At 42.4% G+C, this 27,994-nt stretch overlaps 1 protein-coding gene across 1 annotated transcript; it reads right to left on the bottom strand.

The window, feature by feature from the left end:
• Nucleotides 1-89: 89 nt before the first annotated feature.
• LOC116317387 lies at nt 90-26,179 on the bottom strand. The gene is made up of 14 exons (XM_039605363.1): nt 25,808-26,179; nt 16,047-16,322; nt 15,681-15,971; nt 13,425-13,633; nt 13,225-13,255; nt 5,650-5,787; nt 5,303-5,332; nt 4,479-4,672; nt 3,971-4,107; nt 3,607-3,689; nt 3,116-3,406; nt 2,356-2,625; nt 1,718-1,924; nt 90-121 (listed from the first exon to the last, which is right to left on the bottom strand). Exons 2-14 carry the CDS (start codon nt 16,243-16,245, stop codon nt 90-92), a joined length of 2,112 nt encoding a protein of 703 aa, XP_039461297.1. The 5' UTR covers nt 16,246-16,322; nt 25,808-26,179.
• Between the last annotated feature and the right edge of the window lie 1,815 nt (nt 26,180-27,994).

Genomic DNA, 27,994 nt, shown 5'->3' with positions numbered 1-27,994 from the left:
TTTGTTGTTGACATTTACAGGCTGTGTACAAAATGCCACACGCTTCAAATTCATGCCAACTAATATTTTTACGTCCACTAGATGTCCTACTAGAGCAAATGAAGCTTCAAGAAGCTTTGCGCTGGGGTGAACCAATTGGATGAAAAGCTTCAGTGCTTCATGAAGCTTCATCTGCCCATCACTAGATATAATGTAATATAATATAATAAATTACTTACGAGTTTAATTTGTCAGCAACTTTCTGCCAGCCCTCTCTCCTTGCTTTTGCAGCCTTTGCAGTGTTCCCCTGCGTTTTAATTAAACTCTGAAACTCCTGAAATCCCTCAATCAAGAGTTCTTGCTCTGCTGCCGTAAAATACTGAGCGCGCGCCTTCGACATTTTCGCCGACCAATCAAAGAGTTGCCGATCAATGTTTCTACTATCGATGCGTAGCCCCTTTTAAGCCACCCAGTGATCTCGCATTACTTCATCCAGCTATACCAGGGGTCGGCAACCCGCGGCTCCGGAGCCGCATGCGGGTCTTTAGTCCTTATAGTGCGGCTCCGCGTGGTTTGGGAAAATAAATTAGAAGTATTTCGCTGAAGTGTATTTTATTTATGTTAGTTCTTTTTAACTTGTAGTTCTAAATTGGACGATTATTGTAATATTGAAATATAAAAATAAAATTATATTCTATTATTTTTTCATCGCTCAAAATAAGAGTCACACTCGCGGAAGCCGGTGTACCCGCCGAAACGCCGTGCATTTCTCGAGACTTTCAACCCCAGGTAGGCCAATTACGGATCTTCGGATCCACATTATGTCAGCAGCTGTTCTCCACCGTGAACTATGTTAAAGACAAACACCGTGAGTAAACTGACTTCGTATATCCCCGATTTGCGGACTCTGTGCGCAGAGGTTCAGGAGCAGAAGTCCCATTGTAAACAAATCACGGCAGACCCGACGATGTTTCCATGAGCATGCTTTTGAGCATCTCTTTATTGAGCACTTTTCACACACGGTTGCTGTGCGCGCCACAGCCGGCTGTAGCTTTTCAGCTCACAGCCCGACATACACCACCAACAACACAACAGCACAGATAGCGCAGACGTAAAGGCGGCGAGGCGTGATTGCGGGTGTCGCTCAGGTGCGTCCGCCTCCCCTGCAGTGGCGCTGCAAACCACGCCCCGCCGCACGTATTAACCAGGTAAAATACATATTTAGGCAGAATTTTGCAAATATGTATTTTTCATTTTTCAGCAGCATAGAGCTTTTTTCCAATTATTTTTTAAGAGTCAGGTCAAGGCTCCAACAGCCCAAAGGCGATATAAGGGTGGCGGCTGACAACAGTTTTTGTTTGCTACATGGATCATTTTAGTTCAGCTGGGTGTCTTTCCTTTTGTTATATTTCTTTAAGAGTTTAAAATGTGTTAATTACGTAAATAAAATGTAATTTTCTCTGTAGCACTTCATGGATTTCATAAGCAACACACCTTAGTTGTTCACACAAAGCACAAAGGTAAAAAACAATATATACAGTGTTATCTTCATTTTAGATGTCAAAAAGTATTTGCGGCTCCCAGTGTTTTCTTTTGCGTGGAAACCGGGTCCAAGTGGCTCTTTGGGCGTAAAAGGTTGCAGACCCCTGAGCTATACTAATCGTCAACAACAGGTGTGTTCGGAGAACCGGATTAGCGAGCTCAAAGTTGGCGCGATGATTTGATCTTGGATGTGGTAAGCGAGGTACGAAGAACGGACCCCAGGTCAGAGGACAGCAGAGACTCTCAGATCTGACACCAGCGCAGTGACCACACCTACCAAAGATGCCTCTTTTGTACAGCACCACCAGAACCACAGCAGTGAAAACCAAAGCCAGCAGGACCAATCCCAGCACAGCAGCGAGCGACGCTCCGCCTCCATCAGAGTGACGGAGCAGGCTGCGGTCTGAAACACAGAAAATATTCACGGTTCAGGCTTCAGCTCACGTAGGTTTAAACATGAAGTCCGTCAGCCGTGCAGGTCAGAGTAACACAAATATATCACACACCTGTTCATCTACACTCATCTGAACTTAATGCCACTGGGCTGGATGTCAGTTCAATAAAACAAACAAAGTTTATTTATTTTCAGCTCTGAACTTGTCTTCATTATTTTAGGATGATGCAGAATGATCCTCTTTGAGAAGAAACTGAATACTCTGCTGTAACCAACTGGTTCACCTTTCACTCATGTTGTTGTTTCAGACGATTAGCTTCATAAAAATTGTAAAACAAGAAGAAAACGACTGAAATCCTAAATCTGATGATGCAGGGATGAGCAGCAAACCCGAGGATGCTAACTCAGGAGGAAGAAACTCTGACAAAAAGCTTTCTCACCCCAAACCTTTGAAACGTTCACACCCGAGGCCTCGTGAACGACTTCACAGCTGTAATTTAGCAGGTCAGACCTTAAAATCTCCACACGGTCTCTTATTTGGAAGGTGTCATCATTATTTGGAAGAACCTCTGAGCTCTTCAGAACTTCCTCTTCATTCCTCCTGATCATCACAGTGATGCCGTCTGGGTGGAAGCCTGTGGCGAGGCAGGTCAGGATGAGGTTTGTCTCCAGTTTGGCCTTCTTTGCAAGCACGTAGACATTGGGTGGAGCTGGAAGGAGGAAATGGAAAGTGATGCATGGAGGTTGGCTTTTTGATGTCTGAGGTCATCGTTTTGCATGTTTGTCCGGTTTGAATAGAAGCATCTAATCCCACAGAGTGTGACCGCCATCACACACTAACCTGTCCGCTGTGCGTTTGACTTTATGAGTCATTTTTCAGCAGCTGCGCTCTATCAGCTGTAGCTACGCACCAATGCTGCTGTCACCCTGCTGCCAAACAACGGAGCTGATGGATACTCGCAGGAATCTGTGCTCCTGATCAATCACTGATCCATCTGTCACTACACACTAATAACACTAAATATAGACAAACTCTGTGATGTCATACATACAGGCTTTTATATGCTGTTTGTTGTCACACCTCCAACTTTTTTAGCTGCACCAGAAGCTACAGGCTGAGTCTGCCAGTAACAGCAATCAATAATGATTTTATTGTGTTCATTAATAGTAGAAGAAAAATAATATTTATGACATACATACATTTCTTTTTGAGCTGCTGTTTTCCATAATTCACAAACTTGCTCAGCCAATCGATGCACTCGTTCTCCAGGTATCCCTTGGTGTACTCTCTCAGCACCTGGACGCCGTCCCACTTCCTCTTGGTGGGAAGTGCCTCCTCAGCTGAGGCGATCCACACCCCATTTCTATCATCGAAGGACAGGAAGTCGTCTCCATCGTAGGCGTAGTTGTCCATGCCTCGGACAAACCTGAGCGTGCCGTCAGGCTGCGTCTCACCCTCACAGCCGTGCATCCACTGAAGAACATGAGGGTCTGACAGCAGGAGGTTAAAAAATATAAACACCAGACGAGACACAGTTATAAACAACATGAATGATGTCATTAAACTTTTTCATTTAGACCAATAAACAGGAATAATTTATTTCCTGAGTTGAAGAACTTCAAGCCAAAATTTCTCTATAAAGATTTTTATTTAGCTGATTTCATGCTTTGTTATTGATTACTGATCTTACCTGAGTCATTCTGTCTCATTCGCTCCATCAGGATGCCGATGTTGACCTTGAACCACTGCTGCTTGCTCTTGTGGGACTGTGTGCTGTAGTTGTCACAGTGGAGAGTAATTCTTCAAATTAGCAATAGGTGGATCTCAGCTTCCCAATTTCAATTAAAGTCAAAAACACAAAAATTACAGGAGAGGAGCAAAGTTCTATGCCAGCTGTTTTATTGAACAGTGTAGCTCAGCAAAACAGAAGGAAAAGCAAAGCTCCCCTAGGTGTTCGCAGTAAGCGCATGCAGGTAGGGACCCACCCCACGGACAGACAGCAGAAAAAAAGCCAGAGGGCTGTCCCGCCCCTTTAAAGGTACCAGTAGTCCCACCTCCTGCTGCTGAGTAACTTTCCCACGCACCCAGGAGCAGCAGGTGCAGGGTCAAATGCCGGCCAGAGTTCACACCTGGCGCTGGCTGAGCGCCCGGTCCAAAGTGACACCCCTAGGTTAACCCTTTGCTTTACCCTCTGACAATAGGTCACAACATGGTCAAAGGTCACACATTAGTACAGCAAATAGCATAGTTTTAAAAGATAATTATGATATTAATGTGAATAATACTTGGCCTAACTACATCAAATATATGAGTTAAATGCATAACATAAAAATAAAACACTCCAGTGTAGGTTTATAGTGTGTGTGTGTGTGTGTACAGGACAGTGAAGATATGCCTCATGAGTGTGCTGCATGACTTGTGGGTGTGTGTGTGTGTTTGTGTGTGTCACCGCGTGCCTAAAACCCCACATGAAAGTTAGAATATATATATTCAGATAGATATATAGGTACAAATCCACCACATTAGATATATAAGTATACATGTCATACAAAAATCCACTACAGTGCCTTTATCCCAGTAATCAGCAGGTAAACGCTCTCTCATCCACTCCTGTTTGGGAACCTTTGCCTGAGTATCGCTGTCAAAGTAGTCGATCATCCTGCCGTCCAGCAAACCCATGGCTGTGAAGTCGTGGATGCCCGGGAGGCCGACATGTTTGGAGAGCGCCGTGTAGATGTAATGGAGGGAATGAGTCTCTGAAAGTCACACAGGTGGGAAAACACACAGAAAAAATATTTCACACAGCTCCATATGACTCATGTTTCGAATGAGTGCATTGATTTATTGGGCAGATGTCAGTTAGAGTGAAAATCTTCAGCCGTGTGGTTTCAAGTCATTACAGGCAAAAGCCTGTAACAGAGACGCTACAGCTACAGAATAGCAGCTGCGATCATTCTCTACTGTTTGTCCCATCAATGTTCAGGTCCCATCGTAAAGACCTCCTAGTAGCATATTATCTGAAGAGAGTATCACCCTATTAGAGCACTTTGCTCTCACACTGCAGGCTTACTTGTTGTTCCTAGAGTATTTAAAAGTAGAATGGGAGGCAGAGCCTTCAGTTTTCAGGCCCCTCTTCTGTGGAACCAGCTTCCAGTTTGGATTCAGCCGGTAAAGAGGTGATGGGTGAGGAGTGGGGGGTTTTATGCAGCCAGCTGTGGGTTTAAAGACGCAGGAGGAGGATGAACCCTTCAGACGTAACTGGCCTTACTTGTAGGGACGTTTAAGGGAACATAAATCCAACTTTCTCGTGTGGATGGAAGTGTCTGCTTTTGTGTTGACTCATCATAAATGTACATGAATGTACATGAGAGAAATGAAGCACTGACCTGGTGCTGGGACAACAGGAGAAGGTCCACCTGTAACAGACAGAGTTTAAACACACACAAACAAAAGGAAATATTTGATCTTATTTTTGGGAAGATCATTGTGCAAACACTACAGGTACAGGAATCACCTGGACCAGTCACAAACTCACTAATCTATCATCACAGAAACTCTGACAAACGATAAATCACAAGAAAAAGTTTCTCACCCCAAACCTTCGTAACATTCACACCGGATACCTCGTGAATGACTTCACAGCTGTACAAAGACAGCTCAGACTTTAAAACTTCCACACGATCTCTTCTCTTGGTTTCGCCATGATTTGAAAGAACTCCTGAACTCGTCACACCGTCGCCTGCAGTCAGGACACGCCCCTTCCTTCTGATGCTCATGGCGATGTCTGCTGGGTAGAAGCCTGTGGCGAGGCACGTCAGCACGCTCGTGTCTGCTCTGGAGGTCTTTGCAAACAGGTAGACCTCAGGTGGAGCTGGAGGAGGAAACGTAAAGTGATGTTTGCAACATCACAACATTCTTTGTTGTGATTTGGCGCTATTTAAATAAAATTTAATTGATTTTAAATTGAATTGAATCCTGTCTCATTTCCAGTGTTGGGCAAGTTCCTTTGAAAAAGTAATTAATTACAGTTACTAGTTACTTCTTCAAAAAAGTAACTGAGTTAGTAACTAAAAGTACTAACTAAAAGTAATTAATTACTTGAAAAGTAACTATTGCGTTATTTTAAAAAACCTTTAACCCCCTGGGGTCCAGGGTATAATTGGCCATTTTAACTACTTCTGATGTTCCCTCCACATTTCACCTTTAAAAACTATTTACTTTGCCTTGTTTGGTATCATTCTTTTCAGCACAACCTCACGTGTCTGAATTTACAGTTATGTTTTCATGTTGACTACTGTATTAACACAATTGATCCAAAATCAGACAAAAAAACATAAAAAACATCAGAGTAAAAAAAAGTTATATTTTTTACTGTAACAACCACAAACATGTTTAATGAATCATATTTCATAACTTTAAATGCAAATATAAATTGTCAATTTTAAAATCATATTTACAAGTTTTGCCAACAACAAAGTTATTTGCAGCCATTTACCTTTTACCCTTTTTTAATAACCATTTCAAACTATTTACAGAATAATCAGCTGTTCTTCAATAAGATGCCACACAAATTATTTGTGCCACTCAAAAAAATCATTTCTGTCCACTACAAAGGAGAACATCACAGCCTGATACCTGCAGGTCTGACAGCAGCAGGTGTATCACTCCTGTTTCTACCTGGAGACAGCAGTCGCCTCATTGTTCTGACACACAACACAAAACTATCCACAACACTGCACACTAACTACACAAGACAACACATTAACTACACACTCCAGGAAAAACACGTGTATATCTTGTTTATCATGACTCTGGTTTTACGTGGCCTATCAACACAATTTATAAACTGGTATATATCACCAGAGGTGGGTCGAGTATCCAAAAATTGTACTCAAGTAAGAGTATCATTACTTTAAAAAATTATTACTCAAGTAAAAGTAAAAAGTAGTCGTCAAAAAAGTTACTCGAGTAAGAGTAAAAAAGTACTTGGTGAAAAGGCTACTCAAGTAAGAGTATCTAGCGAGTAACTGTTTGAAATGTCCGATTTATTTTATAAATAAATGCTATCAGACAATCAAAAATAAATAAATATACAAATTTTAGTATTTTCAAAAGGAATATATGTAAAAAGATCCACAAAATAAGGCACAACAATTCTAATTTCAAGATTTCAGTTTTTCACAACGTAAAGCTTTTTCAAGCAAAACCCACAGTGAATATATTCACATTTACAGCAGCCTCAGAGAAAACATTAGAACGAGGCAGCTTCAACATAACAGACTGCAGCTGATGCGCCAGAATGTCATACTAGGGGTGGTTCTTTTAAATACAAGGAGCGATTAAGTAAATCAGAAACAAATGACACAGAGATGCAACAGGTATAATCAGGAAAAGTTTATTCCCAAGGCGGACAGCAGGAATAAAAAAACAAACAAACAAAAAAAACACATCTGTGCTAAAATTCCATAAGAATAGACATTCTAACAAAACTTATTCTGTATACTAAAATACCCTGAAGTATAGACAGTGGATTAACACAATGTAATATGTAAAAATGTAAAAACTACACTCACAAATAAACACTGAAATCAGAGTAAAACTAATTATAAAAGACAAATACAAATTTCCACTACGTGGATGTACATATGTGTATGGCTCACTTTACCATAAATTGTTTCTTCAGTGAAATGGTGCTTCAGCTTCAGCTGAAGGATCAATTGCCTCTGTTTTGAGTTTTGTTCAAAAAAGAATGACTTCATATAGGGAAAAATATATATCACATCTGCAGGACACCTTAAACTAGTTTTTAAATTAAGCAGCAAGGCAGAACAAAGTCGGGGCTGTATCAAGACACAGGGACTAAACCCCAATTCAACCAGACCCAGAACTGATCTGGAATTAAAACAGGACTACAACAGTTCAAAATCAGGACTACTTAGGATTTAACCAAGACAGAACTAGAACCAGAACTAGATGATAGTAGCACTAAAAACCATCATAGACCTGCACTACACTTATTTTTTAATTCTACCAAAGTCCACTATTTAGATTCAGAAAAGTTTATATAATTATTTAGCCTTGTTGTGCAAACAAGCCTGCAAAACTTAATATAGAATTTGAAAAATAACAAACCTAAAAAGAAACACTAGGTACGAGATACATGAGTACCTATGATACGGTGATACTTTTGGTAAACAACCATTTGACTAACATGTGTCTCACCTGCTCTTGTTCCTCTCTCTCCCTCTTTGTGCTGACATTCTTCAAATATACAGTGGAAACCAGATATTTATAAACTCTTCAGATAAAAACACAAACATTTTTAATTGTAACATCAAATCAGACAGCAGTTGGCTCTCAAGGTTCTTGCTGTGAAGCTGTGACCGTTTGGCAGTGAACAGGAGTCCTGCATGACTAAAAAGTCTCTCACAGGCTGCAGATGCAGGAAGAGCTGTATTGACTTTGATCGACAGCTTCTTGATGTGAGGAAAGCCATGCAATAGATCCACACCTCCAGTGAATGGACATGAAAGGTACCTCTCAGGGCCCCTGCTTCTGGCTTTCCTGACCCCATGGATCCATCATCTTCGTCGGTCAGGCTGCTGTTTGTCCTGGCCTCATCCAGCTCTGTGTCTAGGTGATGTCTGATGAAGTGGAGACCTGTGGAAAGATGTAAGGTTTTCAAAAGAATTAGGTCTGGTCATCATAGTGCTGTATACACTGCCAAGCTGCAGATGTTTGTTTGGAGCTAGCCTCCAAAAGCTGCCCATACACTGTGCGATTTTTGGCCCATTTTGAGACGATTTTTCAGTCGCGCAACAGTTTTGGGGATCGGCCGTGTTTTGCCTTAATCGTGTGTGCATCGTGTAGTATACATGGGGTAACAAAAAGCAGTTAACACCTCACGACCAGCTCCCAATCATCAATCGTATTGTCGCATGATAATCAAACCAGTTTGAAATCCACGACTACAACAACCAAGAGTTGGATGGACATTGCTGCTCAATCACAGCTGCCTGGTCAATGTTTTTCATTAGTAATTTAGCAAAGTTGATGGTGTGTGTGTCTGTGTGAGTGAAAGACAGAGAGGGAGAGCGAGTGACCTATTTTGTATGATAAGCTTCATGTTATGGACGCACAGTTTGAGCACTCAGGTCGCATCAGAGCATCAGGCCGTATAGTGTGAGACCTGCATCGTGACCTATGAACTTCTAACCTCTGCGATTTAATTGTACAGTTTGAGCAGGAGCGGAATAACGCGACTGAAAAAACTCGCACAGTGTTTGCCCAGCTTAATGCAGACTGTTTAAACTAAACAAGCTGCTGTTTCACATAATAAACCCTGTCAGCCACAGTATTGCCTTCTGTTTTAACAGTTAAAGCAGTAGAGACGAGCTGTTTGCATGTTCGTGGAACTCTAGCGTCATTAACCAGGCTAGCTGTTAGCTTATAGCTCACGCTAGCTAACCAGCGAGCAGTTAAAAAGACAGCCGAAGGCGCACAAAACACCCACAAACTTATCTCACTACAACGTAGGGCCGGAAATAGAGATTGAAAATGTGACGTCATTCAGGGGTAAAACCGCAAAGGATTCTGGGAAGTAGTGGCAAGAGGTACTAGCGGGCACAGGCTTTCAGTTAGAAATCAGTTACACAGCGATAAAAAGAAACAAAAAATGGCAAGAAGCTGTTGTATTATTAACTGCACAAGCCGGGCGAACGACAGCCGCGTGAAGTCGACAGGAAATGCGATTGGTTTTTATCGGATTCCGGCATGGAAGAGAAATTGTCCAAGCCATGTCTCCGAAGTCACGAAGAGGCGACGGATGGCCTGGATTGCCGCTATCAGAAGACCTAATATAACGTTCGAAAACACTCCACCTCACATGTTAGTCTGCTCCAAGCATTTCCACAAAGGTAAGTGTTTTGTGGTAGTTAGTCTTAATTGGCGCTGAACAGAAATCATCGTGCTATGCTCCTTTGTTTATTGTGGCTGTGTGTAATGTTTGCTGTATTTTGTAGGCAAACCAGCCTACGAAATGCTGGAATGCGATCCAGACTGGGCATATAATATAATATATTATATATAATAATTGCCACGTTTATGAAGACGATTTGTGAGACTGGTAAACTTACCTTTGTTTGTACGATGGTCTTGTGTTCTACACGGTGCATTTCAAGGTCCTGTACCCATCCGTCGGTAAACTGTACCCAGGCTTGTTGCAGTGACCTCAAGTTACTAAAAACTTCATGAGTGTATGCACTCACTCCAAGAACCGTATAATTATAAATCTGAGCGTGGTGAAAGTTGGGCAGCACGCTAACGTCTTTTGTCCACTCTGTGTGCTGTAAGGGTCTGACCCTCTCACTCCTTTGATTTTTTCCTCGTACCTTTTCTTTGCCTTTTCGTCGAGTCTGTCTTTGTACGGACCGGCATTGTTCTCCTTAGTTTTGTACATTCCTTTTTTGGTGAGGAAAGAAAAAGCAAGACGGTATTGGAACCGGAGAATGAACGTTTTGCGGTGCTGCAAATGCTTGCATTTAATGCGGTACTTTGAATGTTTTTCCACCACCTCCCGGCATGCAATGCGCGAAAGTCACGTGGTCTGTCAATCTCTATATGACTCGCAGCTGGAGCTCGACACAGCTGCTGTAACATAAGACTGACATCCAGCTAACCACAGCTAAAAAGATATTTAGAGAAAACTTACCGTTTCCTCAGGTCAAACGAGTTGAGTTGTTTCACTCTGGTATGTTTCGGCTCTCACTGAAGACACCGACACTGCAGACATAGCTGTTCTTTTGTGCTGCTTTTAAGCGAAACATTCTTTGTATGTGAGGCCAAAGATGTTCGTCCTCTTCAGCTCTAGCGTAGACTCTGCCATCACATGTCTTCTTTCCGTGTGTCCGCTACTTTGAAACGCTTGGGCCGCTCTGCCCGCCACGGTTTCAAACTGGTCATGTGACTGTATGGCCACGTCTCATTGGTAAAAAAGTTACCGGAAACTCCACTGACGGCATGTTATCTAATGTGTTAAACTAATTATTTTTTTTAAAGTAACAAGTCGAATTTTGCAAATGTAGCGGAGTAAAAGTACCGTTTCTTCTTCATAAATGTACTCAAGTAAAAGTAAAAAGTATTGTGCAAAAAAGGTACTTAAAAAGTACATTTTTTTCATAAACTTACTCAAGTAAATGTAACGGAGTAAATGTAGCTCGTTACTACCCACCTCTGTATATCACCTTGTTGCTTTCTCTTTAAGTGGTCATGTGATTGGCTTACCACGACTGCTTTATTCTTCCTCAGTCAAACAGCAGCACTCATGCGATTGTTTTGCCCCCTGAGCTCCAGGTGTTGTGCTAGACAGTGATCGTGATTGCCGTCCGCGGGAGCGCGCGCAGCTGTTTAAAGCTGTAGCGTCCAGATTACTTACAGCTACTTCGGTGCAACTGATATAAGCTGTGGGAAGCTGAAGACAGCTTCAACCGTCTGTTTGTTGAAAAATAGTAACGGACCGCATTTTCTTGTTAGTAACGGTAACGGCGTTGTAACGATAGAAATAGTAATTAGTCGGATTACTCGTTACTGAAAAAAGTAACGCTGTTGGTAACGCCGTTATTCGCATCACTTGTTATTTCGGGGGGATCTGTTTGAATGAAGAGTAATTCTGTGTTCAGCTGTGCAGCCTGCCTGGTTACTTACTCTTGTGGGCTTCAGACAAACGTTTGAACCATAATGAGGCTGTTTGTGAGTGACGTCAGCTCTGGGTTTGTTTTTGTGTGACTGACACTCTGTTTATAAAAATGTTTAATAAATGATATTTTTGTACTGTAATGATTGCTGTTTGTAACATGATGCTTTTGTTCAGGTGAATTTTGCCCCTGTGGTGTTTGATCCAGTGGTTTGTGCTGTTTGAGCTGTTACAGGATAAAGCAGCTGGCCAACTTCCCCCTTCTTGGTTCCAGCCTCTGTTAGCACAGTGATTCCACTCATAGTGAAGACGTCCTTATCTGATGATGAGGGAATGCTGGAGCTCACTGAGTCCAGGTCTAACCTGAAGGTTTTGATCAAATTCCTCCTAAAAACAAATAAATTCTACATAACACCCTGTCAGTGTACTGGGTCTGTGTGTTTTAGTTCTATTCTTTGATGACTATATTTCATGGGTTTTGGTTCTGCTTGTGTAAAATTTTTAGTCCTAGGATTTTGTTTTCTGTTATTTCTCGTGTTCCTCGTCTTGTCACGCTTGTCTTCATGTTCCCTCTGTCTTCCTGGTCAGTCATGTCTCTCTCAGTGTCAAATCCACATCTGTGTTATACTTCCTGTTTTACTTTGACAGTCCCTTGTCTCATGTCATTATATCCTGTTTTGCTTCTGTAACAGGGTCATAAATCACATCTTGTTATAATTACACAAAATGTGTTCTAAACCCCCAAACCATTCCTTTCATACCTGACTTTTAGGACCTCCAAGCCTGTAGTTATGTTCATTATCAGTTAGAGCCACTCCTCATTCTTTTCTTCTTCTTCTTTGGTGCAACCCTATAAATACAGTGTACCCCTTTTGCCTCTCCCCTTTTCTACAATTCCCCTGTGGGAGAGGTTGGTGTCATTTCTTTCCCAACACTGTAAAACGCTCATATAATGCATATTTAGCCACCCGGATGTTTCTGATTGTGATTATAATTCAATTATTGTCATTATTATGCCTGTTTTTTTGTTAGATGTTATAAGTGTGTAGTATGTGTGTATCATAAATGTGTTTTAGGTGCCATAAATGCTAGCATGAATATATACTTCTTGTTAGCTTGGAAGTTGTCGTGGGTTGAGCTAACCCTCTTCCCCACTGGTCGTATTTGGTCGTAGGAGCTGGAGCGAGCTATTTACTTGGAGGTCTTTCTTTTATTGTCAGGTATGTCGGATTTCGTGTTGGGGGTTTAGAACACATTTTGTGTAATTATAACAATGTGATTTATGACCCTGTTACATTTCCTCCCTGTCGTGTTTAATTAGTCCGAGCTGTGTTTCCCTCCTGTGTCCCGGTTCCTGATTACTCCCTTGTGTATTTTAGCCCTGTGTTTTCCTTCACTCTTAACCTGCACGCTCTCTGTGCTGTGTTTCCTGCCCTCGTGTTCCTGGTAAAATTCTAGCTCCAAGTTCCTGGTTTTGTTTTTCCTAGTTCATAGTCTTTAGTACTTCTTCTTCTTGAGTCTAGTTTACGTGTTCGAGGTTTGTTTTGTTTTTTCATGACGTTTATTTCTTATGAAGTATTCCCTTTGAATAAAGCTGTGCTTTAAGTTTCTCATTACGTCTCTGAGTCCTGCGTTTGGGTCCTTCATCCTGCCTGCCACACACAACTCACCATGACACACCCACAACAAAGAACGCACTGATCAGAAAGAAACTTTGGCGAATAGCAAAACCAAAACGTTTCTTACCCAAAATCTTCGTAATGCTCATTTTTGATGCCTCATGAATGACTTCACAACTGTAACGTAACAGGTCAGACTGAAACTTCCACACGGTCTCTCCTCTGGAAGGTCTCATCATTATTTGGAAGAACTCCTGAACTCGTCATACCGTCGCCTGCAGCCAGGACACGCCCCTTCCTTCTGATGCTCATGACGATGTCTGCTGGGTAAAAGCCTGTGGCGAGGCACGTCAGCACGCTCGTGTCCACTCTGGAGGTCTTTGCAAAAAGGTAGACCTCGGGTGGGGCTGGAGGAGGAAACGTAAAGTGATGTTTGCAACAGCAATGAAAACTGTACCTCTGATGTTCCCAGAATTCACTGAATCACTCACAAGAACACAAAGTAACTGGTAACATGTTTACTGTGACACAGCTCTGCTTTAACCCTCTCAGGCTCAAATTAAGTTTTTGTTGCTAATGCACAACCAAGTCCTGCAGTGGTACTTCTGAGTAAAAAAACCTCATAAAATATGTATGTGGGGTAATCAGGTTGTTAGTTTTTAACTGTTGCAAATCGGCAACGCCTGCCTCGAGAGGGTTAACAATAATATGATCTGATACGGAGCAGGAACTATGTGAACTCTCTGAAGAACAGCTGTGCACAGCTGTGGCAGACATGCCAGCTTCATCTATATAATAATAGATGGATGTATACTAATCCATCAATTATTAACCTTACAGGCTAATAATAATAAATATAAAATCTTTATATAATCATCTTAACCTCCTCGAGATATCTTGAGGAGGTTACGATGGCGCCTGTGTTTGGCTGTGCCGCCGCCTTCGTCCGTGTGTTTGTTTACTTTATATGTTATGCAAGTGTTTTTGCTACAGTTTTTTCTGGTGTCATCTCCCTTCGGATTTATGGTCGTCATTGTTCGTTGTTGGCGATCAAATCTGCCTATTAATAACTTTCACCGTTAAAGAAACGAGGTTGTTTTCCCACCGCTGTCAGAGCGCGGCGCAGCACCCGGTTTACCTCCACTCTTGCCGGTCAGTTCACTTTTGCTTCAGAGGCCACATCGGAGGAAGAGAGCACCGGCCTTCTTGTCCTGCTTCATCGTCTTCGGAAAGAGGTGGACCTTTGGGGGCTTTATTCCTGGGTTGCTACTGGTAAGACTCGCCTGAGACTCTTCAGAGCTGGATTAATCCCCACAACCCACTGGGTTTACCACCGAGCTGTCATCTGAAAGCATGGAAAGCCAAGTCTCATCGCAGCAGGAACCCTGATTTGCTGCGTGGGTTACCACATAGCGCGGACTCCGTTACTGGGAACTCTACCCCTGTCCGGGTGGGTCGCAGCGTTAAATTGATGTTAATTACTGCCCGCTCAGTCTCCAACAAGTCTTATATTTTAAATGACTTGTTCTGTACTGAGAAGCTTGGTTTGATGTTTATCTCTGAGACGTGGCAGCGTGAGAATGAAGTCTCACATCTTTCAGAGCTTTGTCCCGCAGACTGTTCATTTCTCTGTGTGCCTCGGATATCTCGACGAGGAACTTGTGTCAAGCCAGCCTCTAGTTTGTTTTCTGTTCCCTGTGTATTCAAAGTATTATGGGAAGAGATGTGGAAACCTGATTTCAAAATAAAAGCCAACTTTGATTGAATTAACAGATATGTTATGAACATAACAACATATAATTTAGTCTTGTTTACACACTCTGTTAGATCCACATGACACAACCTTTTACCCTAGTAGCGCCCTGTCAATATCAAGGCCACTTTACTTTGGATTTCAAAGTAAAAGCCCTGTGAATTTTTGTTTTTGAACTACTCTTTCAATGACATGCACACACATCCTAGGGTCATGAGAGAGCTCATACCTTCTCTCTCTGATTTATACTTGGGAGGACACCTACTCTGTATCTGTTTAAGTATAAGAGCCTTTGTTTCAGTGGACCACTGACTCCTGGCACCAGCTTTTAAGGAGGCGTTCACAGGACCATATCTTGACACACACACACACACACACACACACACACACACACACACACACACACACACACACACACACGCCCATGTACATGCATACACACACTTACATACGCATACCTACACGTATGCAGAGACTGGTACTCTTTGTTCACATATATGCTTGTGTAAGATGTCATATGTTAATGAGACTATGCATATTCATGTGTGTAAACAATAAAAGCAGCCTGCAGGGGGAAGCTGAAGTGGGTTGGAGAAAACTGTATAGTAATCCATCTATTACTCAAGCTACTTCTAAATGGAAATATAACCTCATTAACTATAAAAACTATAAAAACAAAGATCATTTTATGTCAGACATACAGGCTGTTTGTAGCTGCTGTTGTCCATAATTCACAAACTTGTTCAGCCAATCGATGCACTCGTTCTCCAGGTATCCCTTGGTGTACTCTTTCAGCACCTGGACAGCGTCCCACGTCCTCTTGGTGGGTTCTGCCTCCGGACTCTGAGCGACCCAGACTCCGTTTTTAACATCGAAGGACAGGAAGTCGTGTCCATCGTAGGCATACTTGTCCATGCCTCGGACAAACCTGAGCGTGCCGTCAGGCTGCGTCTCACCCTCACAGCCGTGCATCCACTGAAGAACATGAGGGTCTGAAGGAACAACAGTGACAGAAATGAACAAGACAACAGAAGAAAACTCCTCATTCACACTGAGAAACAACTTACTGGCTGATTCATTCTGTCTCATTCGCTCCATCAGGATGCCGATGTTGACCTTGAACCACTGCTGCTTGCTCTTGCGGGACTGTGTGCCTTTATCCCAGTAATCAGCAGGTAAACACTCTCTCATCCACTCCTGTTTGGGAACTTTCTCCTGATTCTCGCTGTCAAAGTAGTCGATCATCTTGTCGTCCAGCAAACCCATGGCTGTGAACTCGTGGATGCCCGGGAGGCCGACAGGTTTGGAGAGCGCCGTGTAGATGTAATGGAGGGAGTGAGTGTCTGAAAGTCACACAGGAGGAAATGTTTTTATTTTCAAGTTAAGCTCAGAGGTTTCTGTGTGTGTTTCTGAGTGTGAGATATGAACATGGTGACAGTGACGGTTAATGTGTGACTTTGAGGACACTAGTGCAAAGAAAATATTTTACGATCAAAGGTTGACGCCTAGTGGACCTCGTGGATTAGTTCCGGGAGTGGTTTCCTAACCGGTAGATCGGACGCAGCCCGGAGGTAACTAGGGTAGCAACCTTGGGAGTGGAACCCCTAAAAAGCTTGTTCATGGTGTGGCAACCCCCCTGTCTGTGGACGCACAGGCCGGTCCAACGGCGTTTGGTTAGCTGAGGTGGCGGCTTGGGAACTGAGGACTCCCGCATTAGCTACAGAATAACACTGAAACTGCCGTGTAATCACGGGTTTACATTTATTCTGGACTAGAACAAGAGGATATTTTGAGATCAAAGGTTGAGTTCTATCATAGGTAAAAAAGGTTGAATTCCTCGTTTCAGTGGTTGAAATTGTTGATAGCTTTGTGCCTGTCCCCTGACGAGTGTGTAAAATTAAAATAAGAGAGTAAAGAGGGCAATTTGGAGCCACATAGAGATAGACGGGCGTAATTGGGTGCAATACTCTGTGGTGTAAAAAAACGGCAAGAGGTGTGTAGTGGTGTGAAATATATTGGGTTTTAAATCTGACGTAGAGAAAGGAGAAATAAAGCGAGGGTGGAGAATTATTGAGAAGCAGAGAGAGGCATGTGTTGTGAGACTGGCGTGCAGTCTGCGCTGTAAAGTTGGGCGTGTTGCCTGCTGGTCTATTTAACAGTGATGAAAATGATATTAAATAAATCTCTTAGTGTGTTAATACAGGAAGCTACGGACCTGGACCAACTGCCCCCACAAGCACAGCGGCCGAAGCAAAATTATAGTAATGGGAACCACACCCAGCAAGAATCAGCAGCTGTGGAAGAGACAGCAGCGAGGAGAGAATTAGAGGAGAAATTAAGAGAAGCTGTAACACATTAAATGGGGTTGAAATTTGGGGCCAACGGACTTGTGGAGGTTGGGAAGGCGTCGCAATAAAAGGTGAAACAAAAACACACACAAGCAGAGAAATGTGAGAGAAAGGCTCCTTTGAAGGAAACGCCTTGTTTGAAAAAAAAAAAGTTAAAATTAACCCACCTACAAATACACACATGCAATGAAGAGCAGCTTACACTCATGGACACGTGAAGATTTTTCAGCAAGGTTAAAGCAGGGAAACTTAACATACACCTGTTGTTAAATGATGAAGTTTATCCATTACTAACAAATAAACTTTCTGGGTTGCAGGACAACAACTTAACTTCAAAGAAAATAAAGAGACTGGTACGACCGACCAGTGATGAAAAACAAATTTAGTGGTTAAGAGTCAAATTGTGAGATGTTTTCTGCTGATTGAACAACACAAGTGATTACTGAAGGAAGGGTGAGTTTAAACATGATCTTGAGAATTTCAACATGTACCTGTGTTGTCCTGTCAACTTGGTGGGCTATGAGTGATTATATAGTGAGAAAAAATAAAAATAAAAAGGGGGAGAGAAGGCTGACACAGGGCCTGGCCCGGTGTTTCTCCCCTCTCTGAATCACACAGCCAAAACAACATCATTTTCCTGTTCGTCTGTTTTTGTTTTGTTTTTTGTTTTATTCTCTTTATGTTTAATTACAGGCTGCGTTGCCGGCCCTGAAAGCCGAGGCTGACCTGGACTCCTGCTCTCCCCTCCACCATCTTTGACGTGACCCTGACCAAACGCTGCAGCAGCTGGACCCACAACAACAACCTGAAAATGTCAACAGTGCTGCAGGAAAGCGATCTCATGCAGCAGAGACGGAGAGCGCTAAACCTAAGGCCCGTTTCACTACACGGGGGAAAATTCCCAGACAGCTTCAGCTGACAGAGCTGTGACGAGACGCCCAATAAGCCCGGATAAAAAGTGAGGCCGAGCAACAGAATGCTGACCTTGATAACTCTGCATTAACACTGTGCAGGACAGTGATGGAACAACACGAATGATCGGGCAGCAAAAAGGGTGTGCCAGAGACAGGAGGAGTAACTGAGGTCAGGAGGCACCTCAGAATGGACAAAACACAGAAGAAGATGCAGGTTTCACCTGCGGTGAGCATGGACACTGGAGAAAGGACTGCCCCAACTGGGGTCAGAACCAGGATGGACAGAACTTTGAGCAGCAGCAGCAGCAATGGTCACAAACAGACTGAAAAGGAGGAGGGCAGGACCCCAGGGCACGCTTCAGGCCGTGGTTTACCCAAAACACCAGAACAGGAAAGTGATGAGCACACACTCAAACACACACACACACCGACACGTCTACACACTGATTCAGCTTGAAGTGAAACACACACATGAACACATGTGCACTCGTTGTTTGAGTGAGAAATGACACACACACCTAAATCGAAATGCTGATTCACTGAGAAGTGACACACACACACACACACATGCTGATGCAATGAAGAATCCTTTGCTAACAAATGCTTATGCTGATATGCAAAATGCTGCACACAACCATCCAAATACAGAATTTGTTATAAGAAGCTATTGATTACTTAGAATGTGTTTTATGTCACTCAGAGGATATTTATGTAGATTTAAGGAATAAGGTCTAAAACAGTTTGGTTATGAAAACAATGTCTGTGCGTGATGTCTGTTTATGGCTCAAGGACTCGACTGAATTGTTTACTGTGCTTCACACAGCCTGATGAGGAGCAGTGGTACAGAGTGGAAATGATGAAGTAACAGTGTGAGTTTTATTTTGGAGCGCCGCATTTTCTGTGATTGAGATTTAATTCAAGGAGGAACAAAAGGTGTTACGAGTATGGCGCCAGGACTGCCGAAAAGAAATAAATAAATATATCATTAAATAATTAATTAAATGTGTCAATAATTAATTAAAATGTGAAATACATAAATAATTAATTAAATGTGTCAATAATTAATTAATTACATGTGTCATAACTATTTATTTAATTAATTAATTCCAATTTTAATTAATCATTGCCACATTTAATTAATTATTTAATGGTGTATTTAATTAATTCATTATGGCAGTCCTGAGGTTCTCATTCCCACACAATATTGTCCCGGCAGGAAGCAAAACTTTCCTGTGAATTTCTGGTTGATTTTTGGGTTTTGCTGAGCACTAGGTTGATTTTATCAGTGAGGTTTGGGTTGTTTTCTTTCTCTAAGAGAGAGAGAGATGGTTTTATTCTTGGACATGTCTGCAACGGGCCCTAGTATGTGTTATTGTGTTTTTTTATTAGTATTTTATTGGTTACATCTGTTTTTGCTTTTGTTACAGTGCACGGAGATAACATGATGAGATGGGGGAAGTAAACTCAACGCGAGACACCCAAAACAACCATTACCTGTGTCAAATTAATTTGTGATTTCTGATTCAGTTGTATCACACTTACTTTTTTGGGGGGGGGAAGATTGAAGGACTAGACAGGGAAATGTAAAAAGACAAAGGTGACACAGTAGGACAAACTGGGTGGAAGACAAAGGGTACTAATTAAACTAATTAACTTGACACTAGCAAAACTAAGAACATAAGATATAAATATTAGGACAAAGAAATCAGCTATAAAGAATGCATGCAAAATTTGCAAATACAGGGGAACAGCGGCAATTCAGTTATCTGGGATCTAAATACTAGCTAACCAGGAAATTTGAAAACTCAACCCAAACTTAACTCAAGCTTGCTGATTCCCACATTTAGATTACAGTAGTTCTGGGGCAAATTCAGCACAGAAAATCTGAGAGGTGTGATCCACAAGTGGTGATATTTTGGTATTTTGTGAGTTCCTGATTTAACAAATCAGCTCTTTAAACCAGGCCTGAGAGATTGAAATTTAAAGCGCTATGAAATATTCTTACTGGAAACCAGGCACGTGCAGAAGGGGGGGCGGAAGGGGCTTGAGCACCCGCCCCTTTTCTATGGGTGCCCAAAGTGCCCTTTTGTTCAGGCAAATTTTTTTTAAAAATTTTTAATTATTATTTTTTTAAATGTGTGTGTGCGTGTGGAGTCCTGTCTGTGCCCCTCAACAATAATATTTAACTATTAATCACAGTTTTGCAGAATAAAAGGATCTGGCTTGCATCAGTCACATGATCGCCATTAACCAATGATCGCCCTTGACGGCAGAACGCGCTGGTTACGAGCCGGGAACGAGCTCACAAAGAGCACGCGCATTTTTTGCGGTCCGGAGCTGTAGGAATCTGAAGGCTAGACCGTCCCATTTCACAGCCTCGCACTTCCGGTCTTCGAAGGACCCGGCCCACGTAGACCGCGAAGGCCGGGTCCTCCGAAGGATGCAGCCGACGTTTTGGGACACAGCTACAAATTAACTCAGAGACACAGACTGATGCGACAAAACCAGTAAGTAGGTGTACAGCGCACACTGTAGTCTACAGCACACAGCAGTGTTAGCTTATCACGTACACGTTGGTAAGCTGTCTTGTGGCAACTGACGAACTGAAACAAATGAGCGTGCTGTGGGTGTAACAGCGCGACAAACTTTACCTGTCCTTTTATTAACTGCACATGTAGTGCTGGTCATAGCTGCTGGCTCACTGGGTAAGGCTGTCATGGGTCTGTAGCTCTGTCACCGTTTTAGGGAACATATTTAGTTTTAAAGTAAGTTACAGGGCTTTTCCTGCCTTTCTGGGGGGATTATATTTCACTTAAAACGATCTAATATGCATGTCCACATAATAATGGATTATTATAATTATAATATTTAAAAAAAACACGCTGTATTTTAAAGAACATACATTAAGAAACAGATTATATTAGATTTATATTTTAAATAAGACAAAATGCTGATTTTACAGCAGCAAAATTATTGTATCTCTACAGTTTAAAAATGTAATAAGCTTTCTGCCTGCACAGAGTGGATAGTGAAACAAATGGAATCATCATAAATACATTATTATAAATTTATTACTTTTTTCCCTCATTGCTTTATTATTGTAGCTCTAGTAATAAATAATAAGGGAAGGATTCTGGATCAGCACCATGATGCCCATATTATATACAGTATTCTGAAGAAGGTCTAAAATGTCACTGTGTGTGCATGCATGTGTGTGTTTTATGTATATGGATTTTTGAATTATTACTCATAATATAACATTGTCCAGACATGGCTGGTAAGGACATGAGGAGGAAACAGTAGGAGCTGTGTGAGGCTACTAAAGGCAGTGGATCCCTCAGCAGCTGGATTACAAAGAGCACAGGTAACATTAACACAGTCATCCAGGTCATCGTAGTCAAAGGAGTTTGCAAAGAAAAGCGTCTGGACTTCTTTAAGTTGCTTGAAGACGTTTCACCTCTCATCCGAGAAGCTTCTTCAGTTCTAAGGTCAAATGGCCGAGAGTCCCAGATTTAAACCCAGTGGGAGTATCCCCAAAGAGGGACAAAGGACCCCTGGTGATCCTCTAATCACATGCGACAAGGTGTGAAAGCGGTGTGGGACCTAATCAGCCAGGGTTTCGGGTGAGCTCATTGTGAAACCTGGCCCCACCCTATCATGTGATTTCCTGAGGTCAGATGGCCCAGGATGTGAGTGGGCGTTAAGGCGTCTGGGAGGGAACTCAAAACTGGATTATAGATGGCAGACAGTTGGTGTCGTAAACCACCGCCTCTGTTCAAAGATGGTCGCTCACAGTGGACATAGATGGCCTCTTTCACTCCTCTTTCAAACCATCTGTCCTCTCTGTCCAATATGTGAACATTGGCATCCTCGAAAGAGTGACCTTTATCCTTAAGATGCAGATGGACTGCTGAGTCTTGTCCTGTGGATGTGGCTCTTCTATGTTGTGCCATGCGCTTGTGAAGTGGCTGTTTGGTCTCTCCAATGTAGAGGTCCGGGCATTCCTCGCTGCACTGTACAGCATACACCACGTTGTTAAGTCTGTGTTTTGGAGTTTTGTCTTTCGGGTGAACCAGTTTGTGTCTGAGTGTGTTGCTGGGTCTGAAGTACACTGGGATGTCGTGCTTGGAGAAAACTCTCCAAGCATGTACCAGTTGTTGGAGAGGTATTCCAGTATAAAAATAATAATAAGCACAACTGAAATGTTTTGCTTCTATAACATTTTTCTGTCATCATTAAGTGTGGATAATTAAATAATAGTTTATTGCAATAGCAAGTTGTGCCTTGTTCTCAGATGGACAGCAAGTGGAGAGTGATAGATGAGATGAGGGGATGGAAGGAGGAAGAGAAGCAAAGAGTGAATCACAGGCAGGGTCTAGTTTATTTCTCAGTTTTTTGTTGCCTTATGGTTCCAAGTGCTGTCACCAATCTTTGCATTTTGTTATTATCTCATGACACTTGTTTAATCAGCTACCATCTCTCCTGTGGACTTTTTAATGTCTACAGTCTCAGATCAACACAGCCCTGCCCTCCAGCACTATCAGCAGCAGGAGCAGCAGCAACCCCTCAACAGCAACATTGTACCCATCAGGTAAAACATAGGCTACGTTTGCTTTGCCTCACAACAGTAATATAGTATGATGCGATCCCATATTAGATTCTTGATGAATGTGTTGTTGTTATTCAGCCTGGTTCAATGTGCCCCTTTTTAGCTTTGAGCACTCGCCCCTATAAACGTCTCTGCACGGCCCTGCTGGAAACAGTCGCAAAGTGTTTTTCTCTATGATTATAATGGGCTTTGGAGAAATGCACTTATATGGGGCATTGATCACATGAGATAGTCCTGAGTCTAAGAGGATTGCAGCGAGTCAATCCAGTTCAAAAAACAAGGAACTGTTTTCCTTTTAAAATGATGACGTCATCTTGCTGGTGATGGATGCTCGAATAGGTTGTGCGTGAGACTCCATTATCAGTAATATCTGGTATGAATGTGTGTGAATGTATGCATGTGACTGGACTGTGATGGACTAACGATGTAGACTAAAAGTTTTGACTGACTTGATACTGAGACAAAAACTGCACCGACTTTAGGATTAGTGAATGTCCACAAACAATTCACCCAGCCTGGAAGAGAAGGGTGGATGTTTTGTGTTGTTTTGTTTTTGCAGGAGGATAAGAGAGAGCAGAGGGGGAGACGGTAGCTTCACATGAGAGTGTGGAGCTGCAGACTGAACCCTTTGGTGGCTGATTTTGAGTTACTGATGTTTGCATTAAGAAAATTGTGTTTTATTGGCTGTGTTTGATTAAAGTATCACATTATATTGTTGGGAATGTCAAATGCTAAAGTGGAGAAAACTTTCGATATCACTCATGACTGGAATATGTTACTATCAACCACAGCAGGCCACTGTAAAAAGTCAATTAAATTTTATAGAGGAAAAAAGCCAAAACTTTAACAATATCTATGAATAACAGGGGAATGGTAGACTTGTCACATTCAAAATAGAGATATGTAATAACAAACACTGGGCCACGTGACCGAGGTTTTTTCCCCTTAAAATAGTAAATTATTAAAAGTAGGATAGAACCGACAGGGACATGTGATAGGATGTGGTGGTGCACAAGAACAAGAGCAAAGTAAAGAAAGAGAAACTATTGTGTTTAGTTTTGATAAATTCAAATTAAAATGTACCATTACACTCAGAGGATCAATATGAAATCAAATTATATGCAAATTCTGTATGAAGCACATGACTAATAACTGTTCTGTCCTGAGCTTTTGTTTTTACAGCACCCACTTGACCACACCAACAGTTTCTTGCCACCAGAGGAGGGTAATTGGGAAGATTCGATGGATGAATATCACCAAAAGTGGGAAAGGTAAGCCCAGATGGGGGTGATAACACCATAAATTTCACTTATGGTCAAATTCTTAAAATTTGACACCAAACATAAAAATTCTCCAAAATTTAGAGACAGGCTGGAGATCTAGATAAACATAATGTAGCAAACCACAGAAGGATGGAGCGTTGGAATCTATAATATGGTGAAAAAACACGCAGTAGAATGTTGACCATGTTGATTATATTTACACTAGTGTGCAAAGGTTGGCTAATCTGACCAGGAAATGTAATAAACAGGACTGTCGGAACAGTCGGCGTTAAAGTCACCTTTGACAGTCCAGACTGGGATGGCGTTGGACATCCTCAGGGTGGGAGATGGTTGGTGTGACCAAGGTGTGGTTTGGCTTGTTGTATGTATATTTCAAAATGATACAGCTCTGGATCCCTTTGGATCACCCAGTTACCAGGGCATGGAAGGATGACAGACTTTATTAAATGAGGAGAAGGACTTTTCTGGGATTGAAGGTCCTCTGGGTGAGTGGTTGACTAAAGCATGCATAAAATAAAAGCTATCATTTTGTTAGGGATTGTTAATTGATTGATAATTAGCCACATTCACAGCTGTATTGACTTGTTGTGGACGCAGTCTACTTCATGTTTAAGGTTAATTAACAGATTGAAAACAGTGACATTAAGGGAAGATGAGGCAGTGCCGCACTATCTAATGCCAGTGACGGTTGGACTCAGTGATGAATCAGGTGAGTTGGATTCATGGCTGAATCAAGACATAAATTCCCCTGCTGTGGTCAGTGAGGGAGAAACAGGGGGTAAAAAGGGAGTTACAAATGTGAAGTTCATATTAACACACAGGTTTTGTTTCTAGGCAGTTCTGCAGATGCAGGCTCTGGGCGGAGCCTGGAGTTTAACAGATCTAACATGATAATTAAATTGATTTCATTCCCTAGCACAGGATGACAAGACTGGAGCAACGATACTGGAGAGAAGAATTTCTGATGTTTTCTGAGATATGATGTCACTAACCTTTTCTTTTAATTTCTAGCTCCGATGAATTGACACATGGGAGTGTCAAAAAGAGGGAAGTTGAGTTTTAACATAATTCAGTGGTTTTATGAATATTTTTATGACTTGTGTGTTTAATAATTTAGGTATGGTAAAACTTAAGCTTATAATGATCCAAAAGTTCCCAGACTTTTCTAGAGAACCAGTGAGAAGCATTATTTTCATGTTTAAGCGTTACTGATTGAAATAAACTGAATAGCGTTTAGAAGACAAAATGCCTGTGTTCATGAGAAGCTGAGTACCACACTGGAGAGGAAACCGTGGGACGGCAGGCTGAATGAAACACATGCTTTTTGTGAAAAGAGTGAAATGTTAAGATTGAGAATGTTTTATAATCATTTTCATACACACATTGAAAATGTGCTCATAATGAGCACATTTGCAATCAGTCTTTTGAAGGTCATAAGCTTCGTTCGGCGTGATGTCCGGACTGATATATTGTAGGTATTGACTTTGAGTGCAGAGGATGCAAACACGCTTACACACACATAGATTATGATTAGAATAAGTCGCTGGGTCAGAGAGTCCTGAACATGATATTCTAAACCAACTTTGAATCACTGTGTAACGTCGGGTTGTGTTTAGTGGTTGAGAGGAGGCGGCAAAACACTTAGCAGGGCTAGTCGAAAGAATGCACACTCACCACTGCATCAGGAATTCCACAGCGTGTCCTTTAATAAACCTCGTCTTCGCCAACCATATAAGCCCAGTTGAACGGCTGCAGCTTAACATACAGCGCACAGTGTTCGTACAACCCATACGTTGCAAAAGAAAGGTGTGTCTGGAGAGGTAAAACATAAACCCCGTCCTTCCTCATGTACTGGCATGCAAGCACATGTCCACACAACCACAGAGAGAGAGAGCAGTGGCGCAACCTGATGACACCATCAACCCTCGACTTGGGTGTCTTAAAGGGACACCACACCATTGTGACTGTTACATATTCCCCCCGGGTTAAACAAAGGCTGTCCCCAGCCGAACACAGCAAAGGTACAGGCCAGACTTAACCAGCTTCCATACATGGTCAGCAGGATAAGATGATAAAACCAAAACAGGGAAATGTACAGTGCAATATCGACAAACTGGCATACATGACAGTGTCCCACATGGTGAATGTCCATGTAAATAAAGGTTTAAGAAAGAAAATAAACTCAGGGCAGCCAGGACAATTACAGAATGAAATTCCCTCTTTTTCTTACATTGCGTTTTGTCTTTTTCCCCAAAAACTGTAACAGTAAGCATGAACATATTACCACAACATGAAAACAATGCCAACATGAATCGTAGAAAACTCAAAGAACGGTCCTGTTACAACAGTAGACCACATGAAACACATCAAAAAGCAAACAAGGTCACTTTAGGTCAAATCTGTCAGTATGAAAAGGGTTGGTCCACCTATTGACTGACCAGTCAGCGGTGACTCTAGGAACTCGTCTTGGTCTGAGGTTATAAGAACCTCTAACAGCACACCCATTGTCAGCAGGAGGTGAACTGTTAACCTCTGTCTCCAGAGCAATGTCAGCAGTCTCTTGGAAAGAGTTCTGGTCCACGAAAAGAGGGACAGTGTCAGTACAGTCAAAGTCAGTCTCAGCAGGGGTGTCGCTAGAGACAATGGGGGTTGTGTCAACAGCGTCACAGTCATTGTGGCCTGGGACTGAAAGAGCAGGAGGCAAGCTGCTGTCCGGGACACTGAGATCCAAAGCTGCTGCAGCCTTTAGCTTTGCACGCTTGCCAGATAAAGCTGAGGCCCAGGTGTAGAATGGTTGCAGGTTTGCAACATGAAAAACTCCAACTTTCTCCCCAGTGTCCACTGAGGTGAGACAGTAATTCACATTAGACATCCTCTTGGAGATGCGGTAGGGACCAGTGTAAAGGGGGGCCAACTTAGCAGAAAAGTTGGACGATGCATCTGATTTCGGATGCGACTTTACCCTGACGAGGTCTCCAACTTCATGAGAGATTGTGCGACGTCTCAGATCATAGTAGTGCTTTTGCCTTTTATGACTCTCTTCGAGCACCAAGCGAGCATGTTCATGAGCATCCCGAACTGAAGCTCTCAGGTTATCTGAGTAGGACGTTTCAGGGTCGCTCAGTCCCTCCCAGGAGGGTTGAGTGACAAGGTCCAAGGGCGTGTCCAACTCTCGCCCATACAGCATCATGGACGGGCTCAGGCCTGTGCTCTTGTGAGGCGCAGTGCGCAGTGCAAAACAGATCTGGGGAAGATATTTGTCCCAAGAGGTGTGTTTATCTCCAACATAGGCTCGAATGGCCGTTTTCAAAGTGCGATTTACACGCTCAGTTGCATTCGTTTGAGGATGGTATGCGGTCGTTAGTCTGTGTTCAGTCCCAAGAGTCACCAAAACATGCTCAGAGAGTTCACTGACAAAAGGCGTTCCCCTATCAGAAATAAGGTAGGAGGGAGAACCATGTCGGGCAAAAATGTCAGTAATGAACTTGTTCGCAGCAACTTGAGCAGTGGCTTCTCTCACAGCACTCACCTCGATCCATTTTGAGAAATAGTCCACAAAAACAAGGATATAAGCATTCCCTCTTTGTGTGCAGGGCAACGGGCCAACATAGTCCACCCCAGCGTACTCCCATGGTCTTTGTGGCTGGATAGGGACCATAAGGCCTGATGTTTTTCTTTGACTTGGCTTAGTGGCTTGACATGAACAACATGAGACCACATACTTTTTCACGTCAGAGTTCATGTGTGGCCAGAAGAATCTGAGACGCAAGCGTGCCAGCGTTTTTGCAATGCCCAGCTGTCCGGCTGTAGGATGATTGTGGTAATACTTGAGCAGATAACCACGGAGTGTAGTAGGAGCAA

This window comes from Oreochromis aureus, linkage group 22 (assembly GCF_013358895.1).
Source record: "Oreochromis aureus strain Israel breed Guangdong linkage group 22, ZZ_aureus, whole genome shotgun sequence".
In the NCBI taxonomy this organism is placed as follows: Eukaryota; Metazoa; Chordata; class Actinopteri; order Cichliformes; family Cichlidae; genus Oreochromis; species Oreochromis aureus.
The sequence above is the reverse complement of the archived record's forward strand: the minus strand, read 5'-3'. Positions and strand labels throughout refer to the sequence as shown.